Genomic DNA, 15,670 nt, shown 5'->3' on the forward strand with positions numbered 1-15,670 from the left:
CTTTAAGGATCAGGTTGGTCATTCGCATAGAGAAATGTGTAATTTGGGATTATTTATGTCTTGTCCTGAGTCCTAGTCGTATGCAGTGATTTTCAGCTTGGAGTGACTTTTCTCTTTCAGGTACATTTGCAGTGTTCAGAGCCCTTTCTTAATGTCATAGCTAGGATAGGCTTGCCAGATTTAGCCAATTAAGAGATGCAATGCCCAGTTAAATTTGGATTTCCAACCAATGATCCAATACAAATATTACCTATGCAATATTTATAATAAAATATTATTTTTGTTTATGAGAAATTTATATTGAACTGAAAGTCCAATATTTTATCTCTCAACACTAAAATTGGATTTGAGGATTGCTACAGATGTATAGTGAAGAGAAGCTACCGATGTTGCTAAGCAACCTATGATGCTCAGGACAGTCCTGCCCACTACTACCTTCTTGAATGTACTTGTATTTCATCAAATAGAAATGTAAAAAGAATTATCCAGCCCAAAATGTCAACAGTGCTCAGGTTAGGAAGTCTGGTATGTGTGTATCCTATTCTTTCACTTGTTAATAACATTTAGTCCTTTGGGTTTTAAATTTTACCTTAGTGCCTTTAACGGACACTTTTCTCTTTGAACACATTTAAAACTATCATTATACATGTAAAAATGAAAGAAAGGTTACTTGTCTTCATCTTCCATAAAGTATATAAGAAGTTTGTAAAAGCACTTTGAAAGTTAATCTTAGCCAGGTGTAGTGGCACATGCCTGTAATTCTAGTTTTTGGGAGGCTGAGAAAGAAGGATTTCAGATTCAAGGCCAGCCTCAGCAATTTAGGGAGACCCTCAGTAACTTAACAAGACCCTGTTTCAAAATAAAAAAAAAAAAGATAAAAAGGCTATCTAACACAATATTGAGTGATGCTTCTGATTTTTAAGATGATGTTCACTTTAGCCGGGCGTGGTGGCGCACGCTTGTAATCCCCACGCTTGGGAGGCGGAGACAGGAGGATCGCGCAGGTTCGAAGCCAGCCGCACATGCTGGTTTAGGAGACCCTGTTTCCAAATAAAAATGTAAAAATAGGTCTGGGAGTGTAGCCCGGAGGTAGAAGGGCTTCCAGGAGCCCCAGTACCACACACACACACAAAAAAAAAAAGAAAAAATAAGTTGATGTTCACTTTAAATTCTAATGACAGAATAAAATCTCTTAGGCTTTATCTTTTTATTTTATTTAATTTTATTTTTGTGGTACTAGGGATTTTTCCTAGGTATAATCTGCCTCTGAGCTATACCCCAGCCTATATTGTTTTTTATTTTGAAACAGACTGATTTGCTGAGGGCTTTGCTATGTTTCTGAGGGTGTACTTGAACTTGTGACCCTCCTATCTCAATCTCTCAAATACTGGAATTAGAGTGTCACCATACCCAGCTTTTAGGGTTATCTTTGAAATTCTAATCCATGACCAAGGCACACACACAAAAATCCAACAGAGTTTCAATAGTATTGTAGCATTGTTAATTAAAAAGTGAACTATGCAGAATTCATAATCTTAATTTTCCTTGAATTTATAGTACATATAAGTAAGAGAAACATGAAAATAGAAAAAGCTCAGCAACTTAGAATTAACTATTATAAAAACATATTAAGGTCACTATGATAACTTGCTGAAAAGTAGACTCAGAATCATGGTGTAAAGAAAAACCTTCCTACTCTGAAAAGATGTAGTAGAACTTCTCTGCTAGGACATCCAAAGAAATCTCTAGTTGGGCGTGATGGAGCGCATTTGTAATCCCAGCATTCGGAGGCTGAGACAGGAGGATCGCGGTTCACAGAGGCCCTCCGGAACACAGTGAGACCCTGTTTCAAAGTAAAGAATAAAAAATAGGCCAGGGGGTGTAGCTCGGAGGTCGAATGCCTCTGAGTTCCATTCTCAGATCCGCAAAAAAAAAAAAAAAAAAAAAAAAAAAACTACAAAAATTTTGCTACCTGTCCAAGAGATTTTTCTAAGCTACTACCTATCAGCATCGGTACTGATTTGTTTGGTACCTTACTGCAAATCTGTATGTTCTTTTTTTGTCATAAAACAGTAGTCTTTCTATCTCTGGTGACAGCTGGCCATTGCCAAATTGCCCGTTGTCCCTAATTTGTGAAAATGGTTTCTTTCCATCTTCACCTCCCCAAAGACACACTAATGCCAAGTAACTCTGAGCTATTTACTGATATAAGAGGTGACTATAAGTTGAAGTGATCCTATGCAGAGGTTTGAATCCTCTTTACCACATTACCCAGTACCTCCCCCTGTTTTAGTAAGTGTATACAAGAACATTTTTTTTTTTTTTAGTTACACCTCATGTCTGAATAACCTAGAACAATAGCTGGCATCAATAATTTCATTTGAGTAGAAGGTAGAAAGCATCCACAAAGTGCCAAAATGTGGCCAAAATTTAATAACAAAACAAGATTTTTTTTTTTTTTTGGTAATACTAGAAATTGAACCCAGGGACATTCTTCCTCCAAACTACACTTACATCCCTATTTTGTTTTTTATTTTGAAACAAGGTTTCACTAAAATTGTTAAGGCTGTTCTCACTACTTTGTCGAGGCTGGTCTTGAACCCAAGATCCTTCTGTCTCAGCCTTCCATGTACTGGGATTACAGGAATGCATTAAGAATTTGATGAGAGTTCACAGGAGGGATGTCTTCTTGAATGGAATAAAAGAAAATGGAATGGAATTCTGCATGCCAGAAAACTCCACCAGGGGTTCCTGGTCCCACTTAAAATCCCTGTTGTCAGAAACAATTCAAGGTCCAAGTGGCTTCAGAGGCCTGCATATTTTATTGTTATATAAATTCTAAGATGTATGATTTCTACTTTTTTTTTTTTCAGTACTGGGGATGGAACCCAGAGACATTCTACCTGTGAGCTACACTCCCAGCCCTATCTTTTATTCTTTATTTTGAAACTGGGTCTCACCTGAGTTGCAAAGGGCAACTAAGTAGCTGAGGCTGTCTGTAAAACACAATTCTCCTGTCTCAGTCTCCCCAATGCTGGGATTACAAGTGTGCGCCACCACACCTGGCTTCTAATTTTTTATATACAATTGATGCTAAAGCATTATATCTTCTACCTATTGAAGAATAATCTTGCTAGGCATGGTGGCACATGTCTTTAATCCCAGTACTTGGGAAGCTGACACAGTTTCTGGTATACAGGTTTGAGGCCAACCTCAACCAGCAATTTAGTGAGATTCTGTTTCAAAATAAAAAAAATAGTATAAGGGATATAGATGTAGTTTGGAGATAGAAAGCCCCTGGATTCAATCACCTGTACCAAAAGCAAGCAAGCAAGCAAGCAAACAAACAAACAAACAAAATAATAATCTTGTGCTATGTTTGGCATTCTCTTTGTCTCTGATTCACCTTGGGCCCCCACTCCCAGAACCGTATTTGAACTTAGCTCATTCTTTTCTTTTGATAAAATTTCATAGCCTTTGCTGAATAAATGCTAAGATATTTCTGGAAATCAGAATTTTTTTCATTCTAAAATGCAATGTAGGTTCTAGGTCTTGGAGCCCTTTAAGTCAAAGCCTTTTGGTCGTCTTGCATCCACCAGCAGTGCAATCTCAGCTGGGAAACGCTCCACTCTTGGGCATGTGTATTGAGGCATGGATTCCCAAGGAGGGCACCCGTGGTTGAGTCCCTCTTTTTTTTACTGGACCAAACATGTTCTGTCCCCTAAAGTAACTCAAAACACGAATGACCACGCTGGAAAGATTTAGAAGCTAGGATGAAGCCAATGTAAAGGGTAATATAATCACCGGCAGCTGAGAGACAATGACATTTTTATAGACCTTCTGGCAACATCGGAGTGTGAAAGCGTCTGACAGAAAGTCCTGCCTGTCATGGTGGTGTGTGCCTGTGACCCCAATATTTGGGAGGCTGAGACAAGAGGATCACAGGTTCAAGTAGGATCGATAAAAACATGACTTATGGGACTTCCGGGAAGATGGCGACCGAGAAAAGCAGGGCTTAAGAGCCCCGCTAACAACAAATCTCCATTACCACAAAATCAGCGCCTTTCATAGCCAGAAAACACCATCACCAGTGAAAAAAAAATCACCAGGCTCCAGAGAGAAAGTGGACTGAGAACAGAGCCACAGAGGAGATAACTGGCCTCGCGCCCAAGGACGCGGCAGACGCGGCAGCAGCGCCATACTGCCGGCGGCACCGGCGAATTCACGGGACGGCTACAGCAAGCCGAGGTGAGCCACTGCAGAACAGCCAGGCGGGATTTCTCCAAGCAGAGAGCGTCTAAAGCTCCCAGTGGCTGAGCTCAGCACACGCTGCAGGGATTCAGAGTGGAAATCAAAACCAAGAAGAATACGCCAGCCCCATAGCCTAGGGTGTAGCAGCGGCGCCATATTGCCACCTGCGGCAGCAGCAGCAAATTCAGCGAGGCCAGTACAGCTACATCTGCGCACTCAAGAACTGTGAGTCAAATTGCGGGCCACAGAGGAGAAATCCCAGTACTGTACTCCCTGGGACTTGACCCAGTGGGGGAGGGGCGGTGGCAGAGATATCACACCATAGGAGAACGTGCAACCTGGCACCCCCCACAGTCTAAAGCAGCCTCTATCGACTCTCTGGGTCGGAGACTCTGTGATAAAACCCAGTAAAGGAGTAGTGGGGTCTGAGATACTACTGACTCGAGATCCAGAACACCTTAAGTGAAGTCATAGTGACCCAAGGGAAGAACCCAGAGAAGGCACAAACTTCCGAAATCATGGGAAAGAGGAATAATACTGGAGCAATGAATGCACACAACCCCACAACATCAGAACCCGATAAAACTGAAAATCAGAGATTTCTAGAAGATCAAATCAGGAAAATAACTATAGAAATAATAGAGGTGTTTCGAAAAGAACTCAGAGAGAGCCAAAAAAAGATAAAAGATGCAATTAATGAAGTAAAGGCCTCAATTCAAAGCACAAACAACCGATTAGAACACATTGAGAACAGAATCTCACTCTTAGAAGATGAGCAATCCAAAAATGAACGCATAGTTTCTAATCTAGAAAAAAATATCCGACAGCAGGAATCTGATATTGAAGAAATATGGGCCCATTTTAAGAGAGCTAACCTAAGAATAATTGGAATAGAGGAGGGAAAAGAAAGTGAAACCAAAGGGATCAACAATCTCTTCAAGGAAGTAATAGAAGAAAATTTTCCAGACATAGAGCAAGAGGCCGATACACAGGTCCAGCAAACTTATAGAACTCCCTTTAGACAGGATCAGAGAAGAGGATCCCCACGCCACATAATTGTCAAAATGACCAATGTGGAAGCCAAGCAGAGAATCTTAAAGGCAACAAAAACAAAGGGCCAAGTGACATTCAGAGGCAAACCAATTAGAATCACTCCAGACTTCCCAAACCAAGTTATGAGAGCCAGAAGGGCTTGGAGTAACATATTCCAAACTCTGAAAGGAAAAAACTTCCAGCCAAAAATTTCCTACCCAGCAAAACTTTCTATCAAATTAGATGGAGAAATAAGAAGCTTCCATGACAAACAGAAACTGAAGGAATTTATGTCTTCAAAACCAGCGCTAGAGAAAATACTCAAAGAGATTAACTACAAAGAAGAAATAGGTAACACACACCAGAACTAGAGAAACAAGATTTTCCATCCAACAGACAACTAAGATTGGTTATCTGTGGAGATTCATTATTTTTGTTAGTCTTTTACCTATCTCTAAATGGTATTGTTTGCCTTTATTGTTGTTAATTTTTAGGATTTCTAGTTGGAATATTAATATACCTTCAGATATAGCAATTGGAAATATTTTATCCCATTCTATTAGTAACTGTTAACTCTGTTTACATTGTCTTTGGATATACAATAATTTTTTTTATTTTTTAGGGAGTTTGTATACGCTTCTGTTGCCTGTGCCATTGAAATCATAACCAAGAAATCACTGCCAATTTCAGTGTTGTGAGGTTTTATGACCCAGATTTTCTCTTAAAAGTTTATAGTCTTAAGATTTATATTTAGGTCTTTTATCTATTTTGAGTTAATATTTGTATATGGGATTAGGTAAGGGTCCAATTTTATTCTTTTCCATGTAATTATTATTTTATAACAATATTTAGTTAAAAGATTAATATTTCCACCACCAAATGTTCGTGGAAACCTTGTCAAAAATAACTTGACAATATAGGGAAGAATTTAGCTCTAGGCTTGTATTTAACTCCAATGGTTTATATATCTGCCTTTAGAACAGTAGTACACCGTTTCAATTATTGTAGCTTTATATGGTTTGAAATCAGAAAATATATATCTTCTAGCTTTGTTCTTTTTCAAGATCGTTTTGGGTACCTAGAGTCCATATTCCATATTAGGATAGATTTTTTTCTGAAAAATAAATATATAAATATATGATAGTTTCACCTAAAAAATAGAAAAAAATATTCTCTGGTAAGAAAGAAAGCAAAAAGAAATATTGAAATGTCATCTTTAAGTCATAAAAAGCTTGGTATCAGACAAATGAAACTGTTATGTGAGATTACCATTTTTAATTTTAGATAAATTGCCATAATACTAGATGTCAACTACTAAGCCAAGCATGGGAGGGAGGGATAGGGAGAGAATGGGGTGGGGATTGGGTGGGGGCTGACTGAGAAAAGTGTGCAAGTATGTCTACAAAAGTATGTATCCTACTATGATGTATGAATACAGTCCACCAATAAAAAAAAGAAATGAAAAAAAAAATAAAATGCAATGTAAAGCTCTATAAATTTTATAAGTCATCTCAAATCTTCATAGTCTTATCATTTAAATCATTCTTGTGAGCTGGGTGTGGCAGCACACACTTGTAATCCCAGCATTTGGGAGGCAGAGACCAGAGGATCATGATTCACAGACAGCCTCAGCTACTTAGTGAGGCTCTTTGCAACTCAATGAGACCCTATTTCAAAACTAAAAAGACTAAAAAATAGGGCTGAAGGTATAGCTCAGAGGTACAATGCTTCTGGGTTCCATCTCCAGTACCACAAAAAAAAAAAATTGTGTGTGTGTGTGTGTGTGTGTGTGTGTGTGTTGTGTACTGAGGATTAAATTCAGGGAACTTTGAGTTATACCTTCAGCCCCCCTTTTTTTGTGGTACTGGGGATGGAACCCAGGGGCATTCTACCTCTGAGCTATACACCCAGCCCTATTTTTTATTCTTTATTTTTGAAACAGGATCTCGCACAGTTACAAAGGCCTCACTGAGTAGCTGACACTGGCTGAGAACTATAATCCTCCTGTTTCGGCCTCCCAAATGCTGGGATTACAAGTGTGCACCACCATGCCTGGCAACCTTCAGCCCTTCTTTAAAAAAAAAATTACTCTGCAATAAGGCCTTGATAGGTAACTGAAGGTCTCCTACATCCTTGAGTCTGGTCTTCATCCTCCTGTGTCAACCGTCCAAGTACTGGGACGACAGAGATGAGCCACCATGCCCCTGCTTTAAATCACTATTTTAAATAATTGTTTTATAAGTTAGCAAACATAATATTTTCCTATATAAGTAGTATCGACACAATCATGTACATTAAAGTTTGACTAATATCAGGTTTAGAATCACTTGTATAAAAATAAGCCAAAGTGTTTTGGAAAAAAGTCAAGTCTATAAATTAAAAATGTAGCACTATTACATACATTTTTAGCTATGCACAGTTAATCTTTCAATACAATTGAACAAGTAAGAACTTAAATGTTCTTAATAGAAATAAATAGGAATTCTCTACATTCTTCATAAATTCTTTGTTCGGGCATACGATCTCCTGCATAAATGTAATAAAACTAATCAATTTTCAGTTCCACTAAACTGGAATTTATCTGAGTTATTTTCCCTCTAAAAGCATGTAAGACAGTTCTACACATAATCATAAAGGTGATGAACAATGAGGCTGGATGGTAAAAACACGCACAGCCACCGAGTGACAATCACTGGTCCAGGACTGGAATGGTAGAGAGTGTTTGCATCTGGAAGACAGCTGTTATCATGATAGTATATTTTATATGTATTTATTTATTTATTTTTATATATACTTATTTATTTATTCTATGGCACTGGGAATTGAATTCATGCGCATTATATTTTCAAGTTACACCCACATTCCTATTTTATTTTTTGAAACGGTTTCACTAAATTGATGAGAGTCTCACTAGTAGCTGAGGCTGTCCTCAAACCTGCAATCCTCCCAAGTACTAGGATTACAGGAGTGGGCCCCCATACCTGTCTGTGTATTTTAAAATTTTTTGCCATATGCAGTTTTGTGTTTGCTTCACATTTTTAAAATCAGAGGTACAGGAAATAATGGATGTTGTGGGTGCTATTCTATTTTAGAGCTAGCATAGTGGCTTTCAATCCTATTTTTTCCCACAGTATATACCTCAACATAAAAGAGACACATTCATTAGTAATAGTAGCTTGCTATGATCACAGTTCTCAAATCTGGGAAATGGATTGACAAGAGGATTTAGGAACCTTGGGGAAGACCGCTTACTTTGAAATCAAAACAAAACAGAAAAGAAGAGTGGCTGGAATGCCTACTCATTAAGAAGCTGGAGTAGCAAGTTGGATAAATGCCCATAAGGAGGGTAATTTCCTGTTTAAATGTGAAAAATCACCATCATAAATAAGATTATTTTATACATTTCCTTGCCTCCATCCACAATACCCATGCCTATATACAGGAGGTTATTAGCTTCCTGCACCTACAAAGTTGTGTGGTTTGTTAATAAATAACAAAATACCTCTCATTTTGAATCATTTATAAAACATTGATATATGAAATTACCAAGGACTCAAATATGTTGAGCCTTATAATTTATTTGTTCTTCAGTATATAAAATAAAACTTCATTTTGGAACAAGCTATATAGATGTTCCATTACATTTTAATATTTTGCAGACATATGTAAATTATGTTCTTCATTTAAACAAGTTAATAAGTTTGCCCAGAGTAGCCAAAAACAGCCTTAATCATTCTTTTTCTTTTTTGTTTAAAAACATTCTGTGCCATGAATGAACAGATCCAGCCCTCACATCACTTGTCTTTAATAAAACATTATTGTCTTTTGGCTTCCTCTTGCACTAGGGGAAATAAAAAGTCACATGTGGAGAAGTTCGAAGCACTAGACAGAAGTGATCCTTGGAGGGTAATTTTTATCCTCCACGGAAGTGTTGCAGACTTCTTCCATTAGCATGGTCCCTGGGAGCCAAAGGTCAGGGAACTGGGACTACCAGCCATACATGAGCACATAAGTCAGCATTTCCTCCACGCGGCAAGAGCGGGAGTCTGCACCCACAAGTGCATTAAAGTATCTGAAACAAAAGCAACAATTGCACTATTTTATGCTAGAATGTACTGTACATATGGTGGCATTTTGTTTGTGGTTGTGGGGAAGCAAAGAAGGCAGTTTCTAGACTCCCCCTCCCCTCAACACCTACCATTTGGCACAGGGTATGGGAAGTTGGAGAAACCACTGAGCCCTTTGCCTCAGTTGAAACAGCTGGGAGACAGATGAATGCTGATAAGAAATGGGCCAAAAACCTTGTTCAATCCTAGCATCTGTCCACCAAAGAATAGCTGAGAGGGTGATAACAGTAAAGACCTTAAAGTCAGTAAATGATAAACTTTGGAAACTCTATGAGAAAACAGAAAAGAGAGGGAGGAGAGGAGGAGGAGGAGGAGGAGGAAGAGAGAGAGGAGAGAGAGAGAGAGAGAGAGAGAGAGAGAGAGAGAGAGAGCGCATTTTGGGTAAAATCCACAATGGAAATCTGTACGCCATGATAAAAGTCTCCTCTGAACTAATCCTCACTTGTGCTGCCTCAGCTGCAGTGACATTTGTCTCCGGTGATGGTGTGAAGAAACACATAACCATTTCTCGTCATATTAATTGCAATGTAGTGTGATTCTCTCTGTGACTATTGTAAATGTGAGTGTGTGTTAGCTCATTTCACTTTAGACACTGGATTTCATTTCTTGAGCAATTCTGGTTTGGACTTCAGGCATTTAGGAAATTGTTTTTGGATTTAAGTTTTGATTTATAGCCAGATATTTGTTTAAATCCAGCCACTGGCTATCTAAACCTCTTGATGTATATTTCTATTGATAATGGATACTCATATATTACATGTGACCGTCTTTCCAAGCAGTAGTCCATGTTTTGTATGTTTGTGCGTTATGTTGGGTATTTATGGAAGACTTTTGAATATTGCAAAAGCTGGAGGAGTTCAGTTTCAAAGAAACAAAAATAAATACAAGTTAATAGGCTTTTCTCAATGTGAATTCGTTCATTCATGCTTACATAAGGGAATGTGCTAACCATGAATCATTCAACTTGAATTGCTCATGAGAAAAAGTATGCTGGCTTTGCTGTCAGTTTCCAAAGCTGCTTGACTGAAGGCAAAAGAGAATTGTCTCCAGAGAAAGGATAATCAGCCACAGATTTCAGGCACATAGTGACTCCAAATTGGCAAAAAAATTTCAATTCATACAAGAACATGTATGCTTATGCGAGACTTGTTATCAGAATTTCTGTAATGTGACTGAGTTTCCTAGTCTGCCAGAACAGCCTATAGAGAAAAAAAAAATTTAAATCATTCATTGGAAATTTCTGTTCACACAATGCTAGGAATCCTGAATGTGGAGGCTGGCTCACACTTCACCTGTTATGGAATTCACCTGGTCTTGGTTGTGTCTTATGGGGCATAATCAACCTATGTGAGATATATCACAAAATACTCTCTGCACTGGAATCTCCCCCCACCTGCTTTGCCAAAGTGGGGAGCCAGTGACCATGCAGTTGAGTGGCAAGCCCAGAAGTGTGTTCAGTGAATGATGAAGAATTTTAGACTGTGCCAGGGTACCAGTCAGGGAAATGTACTTTGTGATCTATCGGAGGAAAAGGAATGGTCAGTGTGCCAAGATGTTGATGTAAACTATTGCTGATGATGCAGCTGCTGCCGCAGGACCTAGACAACTTTACATCTGGTCAGCATAGATGCTAGTACAAGTCAAAACAAATGTGTTTACATTAAAGTGTCTTGTTTAGTGGATTTCCATTATGCATGGTTCTTTTTACTTAGACTTCCTCTGGGCAGACAGAAAAGAACACACACACACACACACACACACACACACACATCACTTTTGTGCTCTGGGGCATAATTTAACATCACTGGATGAAAAAACAAATGTAGTTTAAAGTGCCATTATAAGACATACCACATTATATGTATCAATTAAAAATAAGTTAAATGTCATTCTTTGTAACATTTGCTTAATTGTAAGTTTTCCTGAATCTCTTCTCTCAGTTGGGCTCATAGAAAACTAATAGTCGTTTCATCTGAGAAAGATATTATAGCTCAACAGTAATTAGAAAACAAAAATAGTCCAGGTATGGTGGCGCAAGCCTGTAATCCCAGTACTGGGGAGGTTGAAAGAGAAGGATCACAGGTTCACAGCCAGCCTCAGCTACTTAGTGAAGCCTCTGAAACTTAGTGAGACCCTGTTTCAAAGTAAAGAATAAAAAATGGGGCTGAAGGTATAGATTGGAGGTAGAATATCCTTGGGTTCAATCTCCAGTAGCACAAAAAAAAAGAAAAAAAAGAAATAAAAGAAATAGAAAACAAAAATAATTTTTTAGGAGACCACTAGAATGCCCTTTACCTTAATTATGTTGATATTTTACTTAAGATAAATGTAGCATGATTTACTAGAGCTGGGCATGATGACTTACTAATTGGTATATGTAGATTTTTCCCCTATTAAAGATAAACATTCTGTTCTTCAGTGTATTAAGAAGAATTTTGACTCACATCTCAGGGATATATAAAATAAAGATAAATAAAAAATTTATGTTGTTGGGTGTGGTGGCACATGCTTGTAATCCCAGTAATTGGAGAATTAGACAAGAGGCAAGAGGATTGCCGGTTCAACAAATTAGCAAGACTGTTTAAAAAAAAGTTAAAAAATTTTTAAAAAAGGGCTGGTAGGGTAGCTAAGAGGTAAAAAGCTTTGGGTTTCAATTCCCAATACCACAACAAATTATATGTTAACTATATCTTAATTCTGTGTATTAAGAATGTCTTCTAACCTACTGAATTCCTGAAGAAAAAGATGGACTGAAAAGCTTTATATTCTTAATGTTGTTGTAGATATTTGATGTTTGGTGCCATATATATATATATATATATATAAAGTCAAAATATAAAAACTTTAAAACTGCTTATATTTTAAGTCATATGGACAAAATTTTATTAATATATTTCACATTAAACTAAATATGATGTACAATAAGAGTATAGCTGTTTTTATACTTAAGTAGAAATTAAATGGCCAGTAAGTATCACACATACTTTTACATGCACTCAGTATGAGCTTTCTTTTTCATGGATCAGTTGCTAATGATTTGGTTGCTAAAATAGTCCCAGTCTGGGTTGCTAGTTTTTAAAAAAAATTCTGTATTCAATCATATTTAAACTTCAAATCTATCTTTTATGACAACTTTTCAAACCTAAAATTGTTTTCTAGTGAGGGTTTGGTTTCCTCATTATTATAATATCATATTAGCATTCAAAATATTTGCTTATATATTCTAAGAAAACAAATTAAGCACTTCCCTAATTAGGCAGTTAGTGGAAGCGAGACTGAAAAAATGAGAAATGGATGTTCCTCCTTTGAGGTGAGATCTGTGTTACCCTCTTTGTTCTCTTTTTCACCTGTTCAGCACGGTGCCTGGAAAAGGAGTTCCTCAATAGCTAGAAATGATGCAATTGCATGTGTTTGAATGAACATTTTAAGAGTAGTACTCTTTTACTTTTTCTTTCAGACTCTCAAGAAGGAAATTACAAATCAGAAGTCAACAGCAAGCCCAGAAAGGAAAGGACAGCTTTTACCAAAGAGCAGATCAGAGAGCTTGAAGCAGAGTTTGCCCATCACAATTATTTGACGAGGCTGAGGCGATACGAGATAGCAGTGAATCTAGACCTCACTGAGAGACAGGTAAAGCTGATCGCTGTCATTGCTTTGGGTCAACAACCTTATTTTGCCATTTTTGAAATGTCTAGATCTAGGGTTCTTAACTACTAATTGTGAGTCTGGATATATCATTCTGTGGTGCAGTTTCTGTCCAGAAAAATGACCAGGTGAAAGATAAGATAATGATGTTTTAAAGAAAACTACATTTCTACAATTTGGTGAAATAAAAAGTGAGTGACCCCAGATTATTTTTCTATACTACTCAGGTCAGGATGTTTATGTAGCAGTAACACATTAACCACCAAACTTTAATATCATAACATTAAGAAAAGAACTCTTCATTGTTTAGTTACTCTCCATAAGAACTCTAATGTCCAGCATTCCAAATAATCACTCATAGGCCCAATCGGATGCCCTGGCATCTCCACATGTGGTATCCTTTGTAGCCCCAGGAGGTATAAAAGAATTGGAAGTTCATGCACTGACCTCTAAATGTTTTCACCTGGAAGTGACCCCTGTCACTTGCATTTACACTCTCACATTCAGAAAGAGTCAAGTGGTGCAATGTGGGTACTAGATTCTGGGAAATGATGGGAGGGAAGGGCACACAGATCATTGGGAAATATTCCTCATTACCCAGAATATTTTTGAAATTATGTTGATCTCAGTAGCTCAAACTGCTAGTACTCAGAGGACACTTTGAAATTATTAATGAGGACCACAATTAATCATTTTTTGTGGTACTGGGGATTGAACCCAGAGGCATTCTGCCTCTGAGGCATATCCCTAGCTCTATTTTTTATTTTGAAACAGGGTTACATTAAGTTGCAGAGGGCCTAACTAAGTGGCTGAGGTTGGCTGTGAATGTATGATCTTCCCATCTCAGTCTCTCAATTAATTGCTTTTAGGTCCCTTTATTGGATCTTTTTTGAAAGACAAGTGATTTGCTCCATTAGCGCTCACAAAGTAAAAACTGAGAGAATCTAGAGAGAATTCTCTGAGAGAATCTAGCCTCCTGATAGTTAACAGTTGCTCATCTTTAGAAAAACATTCCTGAAAGGCAAAGGCAAACATGTCTGGACAGTGCAGTGGAGAATGGCACTTTCCATGTCCTCTTTCACCACACATACTTCCTCCAGGGGTCCCACTGGAACTGAGGGAATATTAACAGGGTGTGGACAAATGAATACATATCTCATGACAGCAAGTTATTTTATCCAATTTCTTAAATCATCTTATTTTGGTCACTTTTTAGATTTAAGCTTCGGTATGTTATTTCTGGGTCATGGAAATCTACAGAGGAATACTTCTTATGTGGTTTTATTTATTGGCAGCTCATATCTTGTTAAATATTTTGACTAGTACTTAAGTTATGGAGTGCATTTCCTCCTCTTCAATTTCACACACAAAGTTTTCTCTATAATTGTACAGCAGTTCACATATTGGAAAGCAGGATCCAAATTCTCCATCATCATACATTTGTTTCATTTTTGTTTGTTTGTTTGTTTATTTTTCACTGAGAACAAAAAATAGGAAGGGGGATGAAATTACATATTAATGTCCCTATATGGAGATAGTGAAATCCAGGAAATGCAAACATGTTTTATATAAAATGTGATGGAAATAAGAAACTAAGGTTTACTTCAAATTCATAAAAAATTATAGGACAGTCTATAGTTATCTTTCATTATTTACTCATTAAACCAGGGTTTGCTGTGTTACAAACCATCCCAAATATTAGTAGATTCAAGCAAATCCAACAGTTTGCTCATATGACTGAGTTTTGGATGGTCTTGTCAGTCTTTCCTAGATCCATCACGGGAACACAGCAAGCAGATCCCAAAACTTAAAGCTTCTTGAGTCTCAACTAGAACAGTTAGTTTATGTAGAGTATAGTTTTGGTTTCTACTAGGTTAGCCTGGGATTCTTATCATCTCTCTTAGGATTCTTCAGTGCATGATAGAAATATCCCTAGGAGCACTAGAAAGAAAAACCCCAATGTGCAAGGGCCTTTTAAGCTTCTGCTTGTATGATATTTACTAATATTCCAAAGAAAATCATGTGAGCATGCTGTGTCACTCTGAGAGCCACTGGAAGCCATTTCTGAAATAACCTAACAACAGCCTTATAAGGAAAAATACCAACAAGAGAACTTGAAAGACAATTAGGTTTTGAAAATATTGAAAATTTCATGTGGTATAAAAATTATTGCTTTAGTCCATAAGTTATTCTCAGTTTTGCAAGTTAATAGGAAAAGGGGATGCATGCATGTGAAATCTAAGTTATTAATAAAGACAGAGTCTTTAGAGGATTACTATGTTTATGTCAGAAAGAACTGTATTAAAATAAAAAAATAAAAATAAAAATAAAAAATTTGCCACTTACGATTGCATATTTTGAAAAAGTGAACATCTCCTTGAAGTGCAAAATAGAAACTACCTATTCTCTCTTCTACTCATATTTTTATGTCGTCATGAATATGAAAAAATTTTTAGCATAAACTTTAAAACACAACTATCACCCGAAGGGGAAATAACTTTGCTCTGAAATGCACCTTGAAATAATTCATTTGTAAAACAACTACTTGACTAGCTAGTTGCTAGAAATAAAATTCTATCACAATAAGCTAGAGAAGTCATTGCTAGAACTCACCA

The 15,670-nt window shown here is 37.3% G+C and overlaps 1 protein-coding gene across 1 annotated transcript in view; it reads left to right on the forward strand.

Moving 5' to 3' along the window:
• MEOX2 (mesenchyme homeobox 2) overlaps positions 1-15,670 on the forward strand; it is a gene marked incomplete at both ends in the record, with an annotated part of 74,556 nt that overhangs the window by 44,990 nt on the left and 13,896 nt on the right. Inside the window, one exon of the mRNA XM_080701770.1 lies at positions 12,868-13,040. Coding sequence (XP_080557896.1) covers positions 12,868-13,040 — 173 coding nt within the window. The remainder of the gene's footprint in view (positions 1-12,867; positions 13,041-15,670) is intronic.

This window comes from Muscardinus avellanarius (genome assembly GCF_963383645.1).
Source record: "Muscardinus avellanarius genome assembly, chromosome: 9".
NCBI classification, from domain to species: Eukaryota; Metazoa; Chordata; class Mammalia; order Rodentia; family Gliridae; genus Muscardinus; species Muscardinus avellanarius.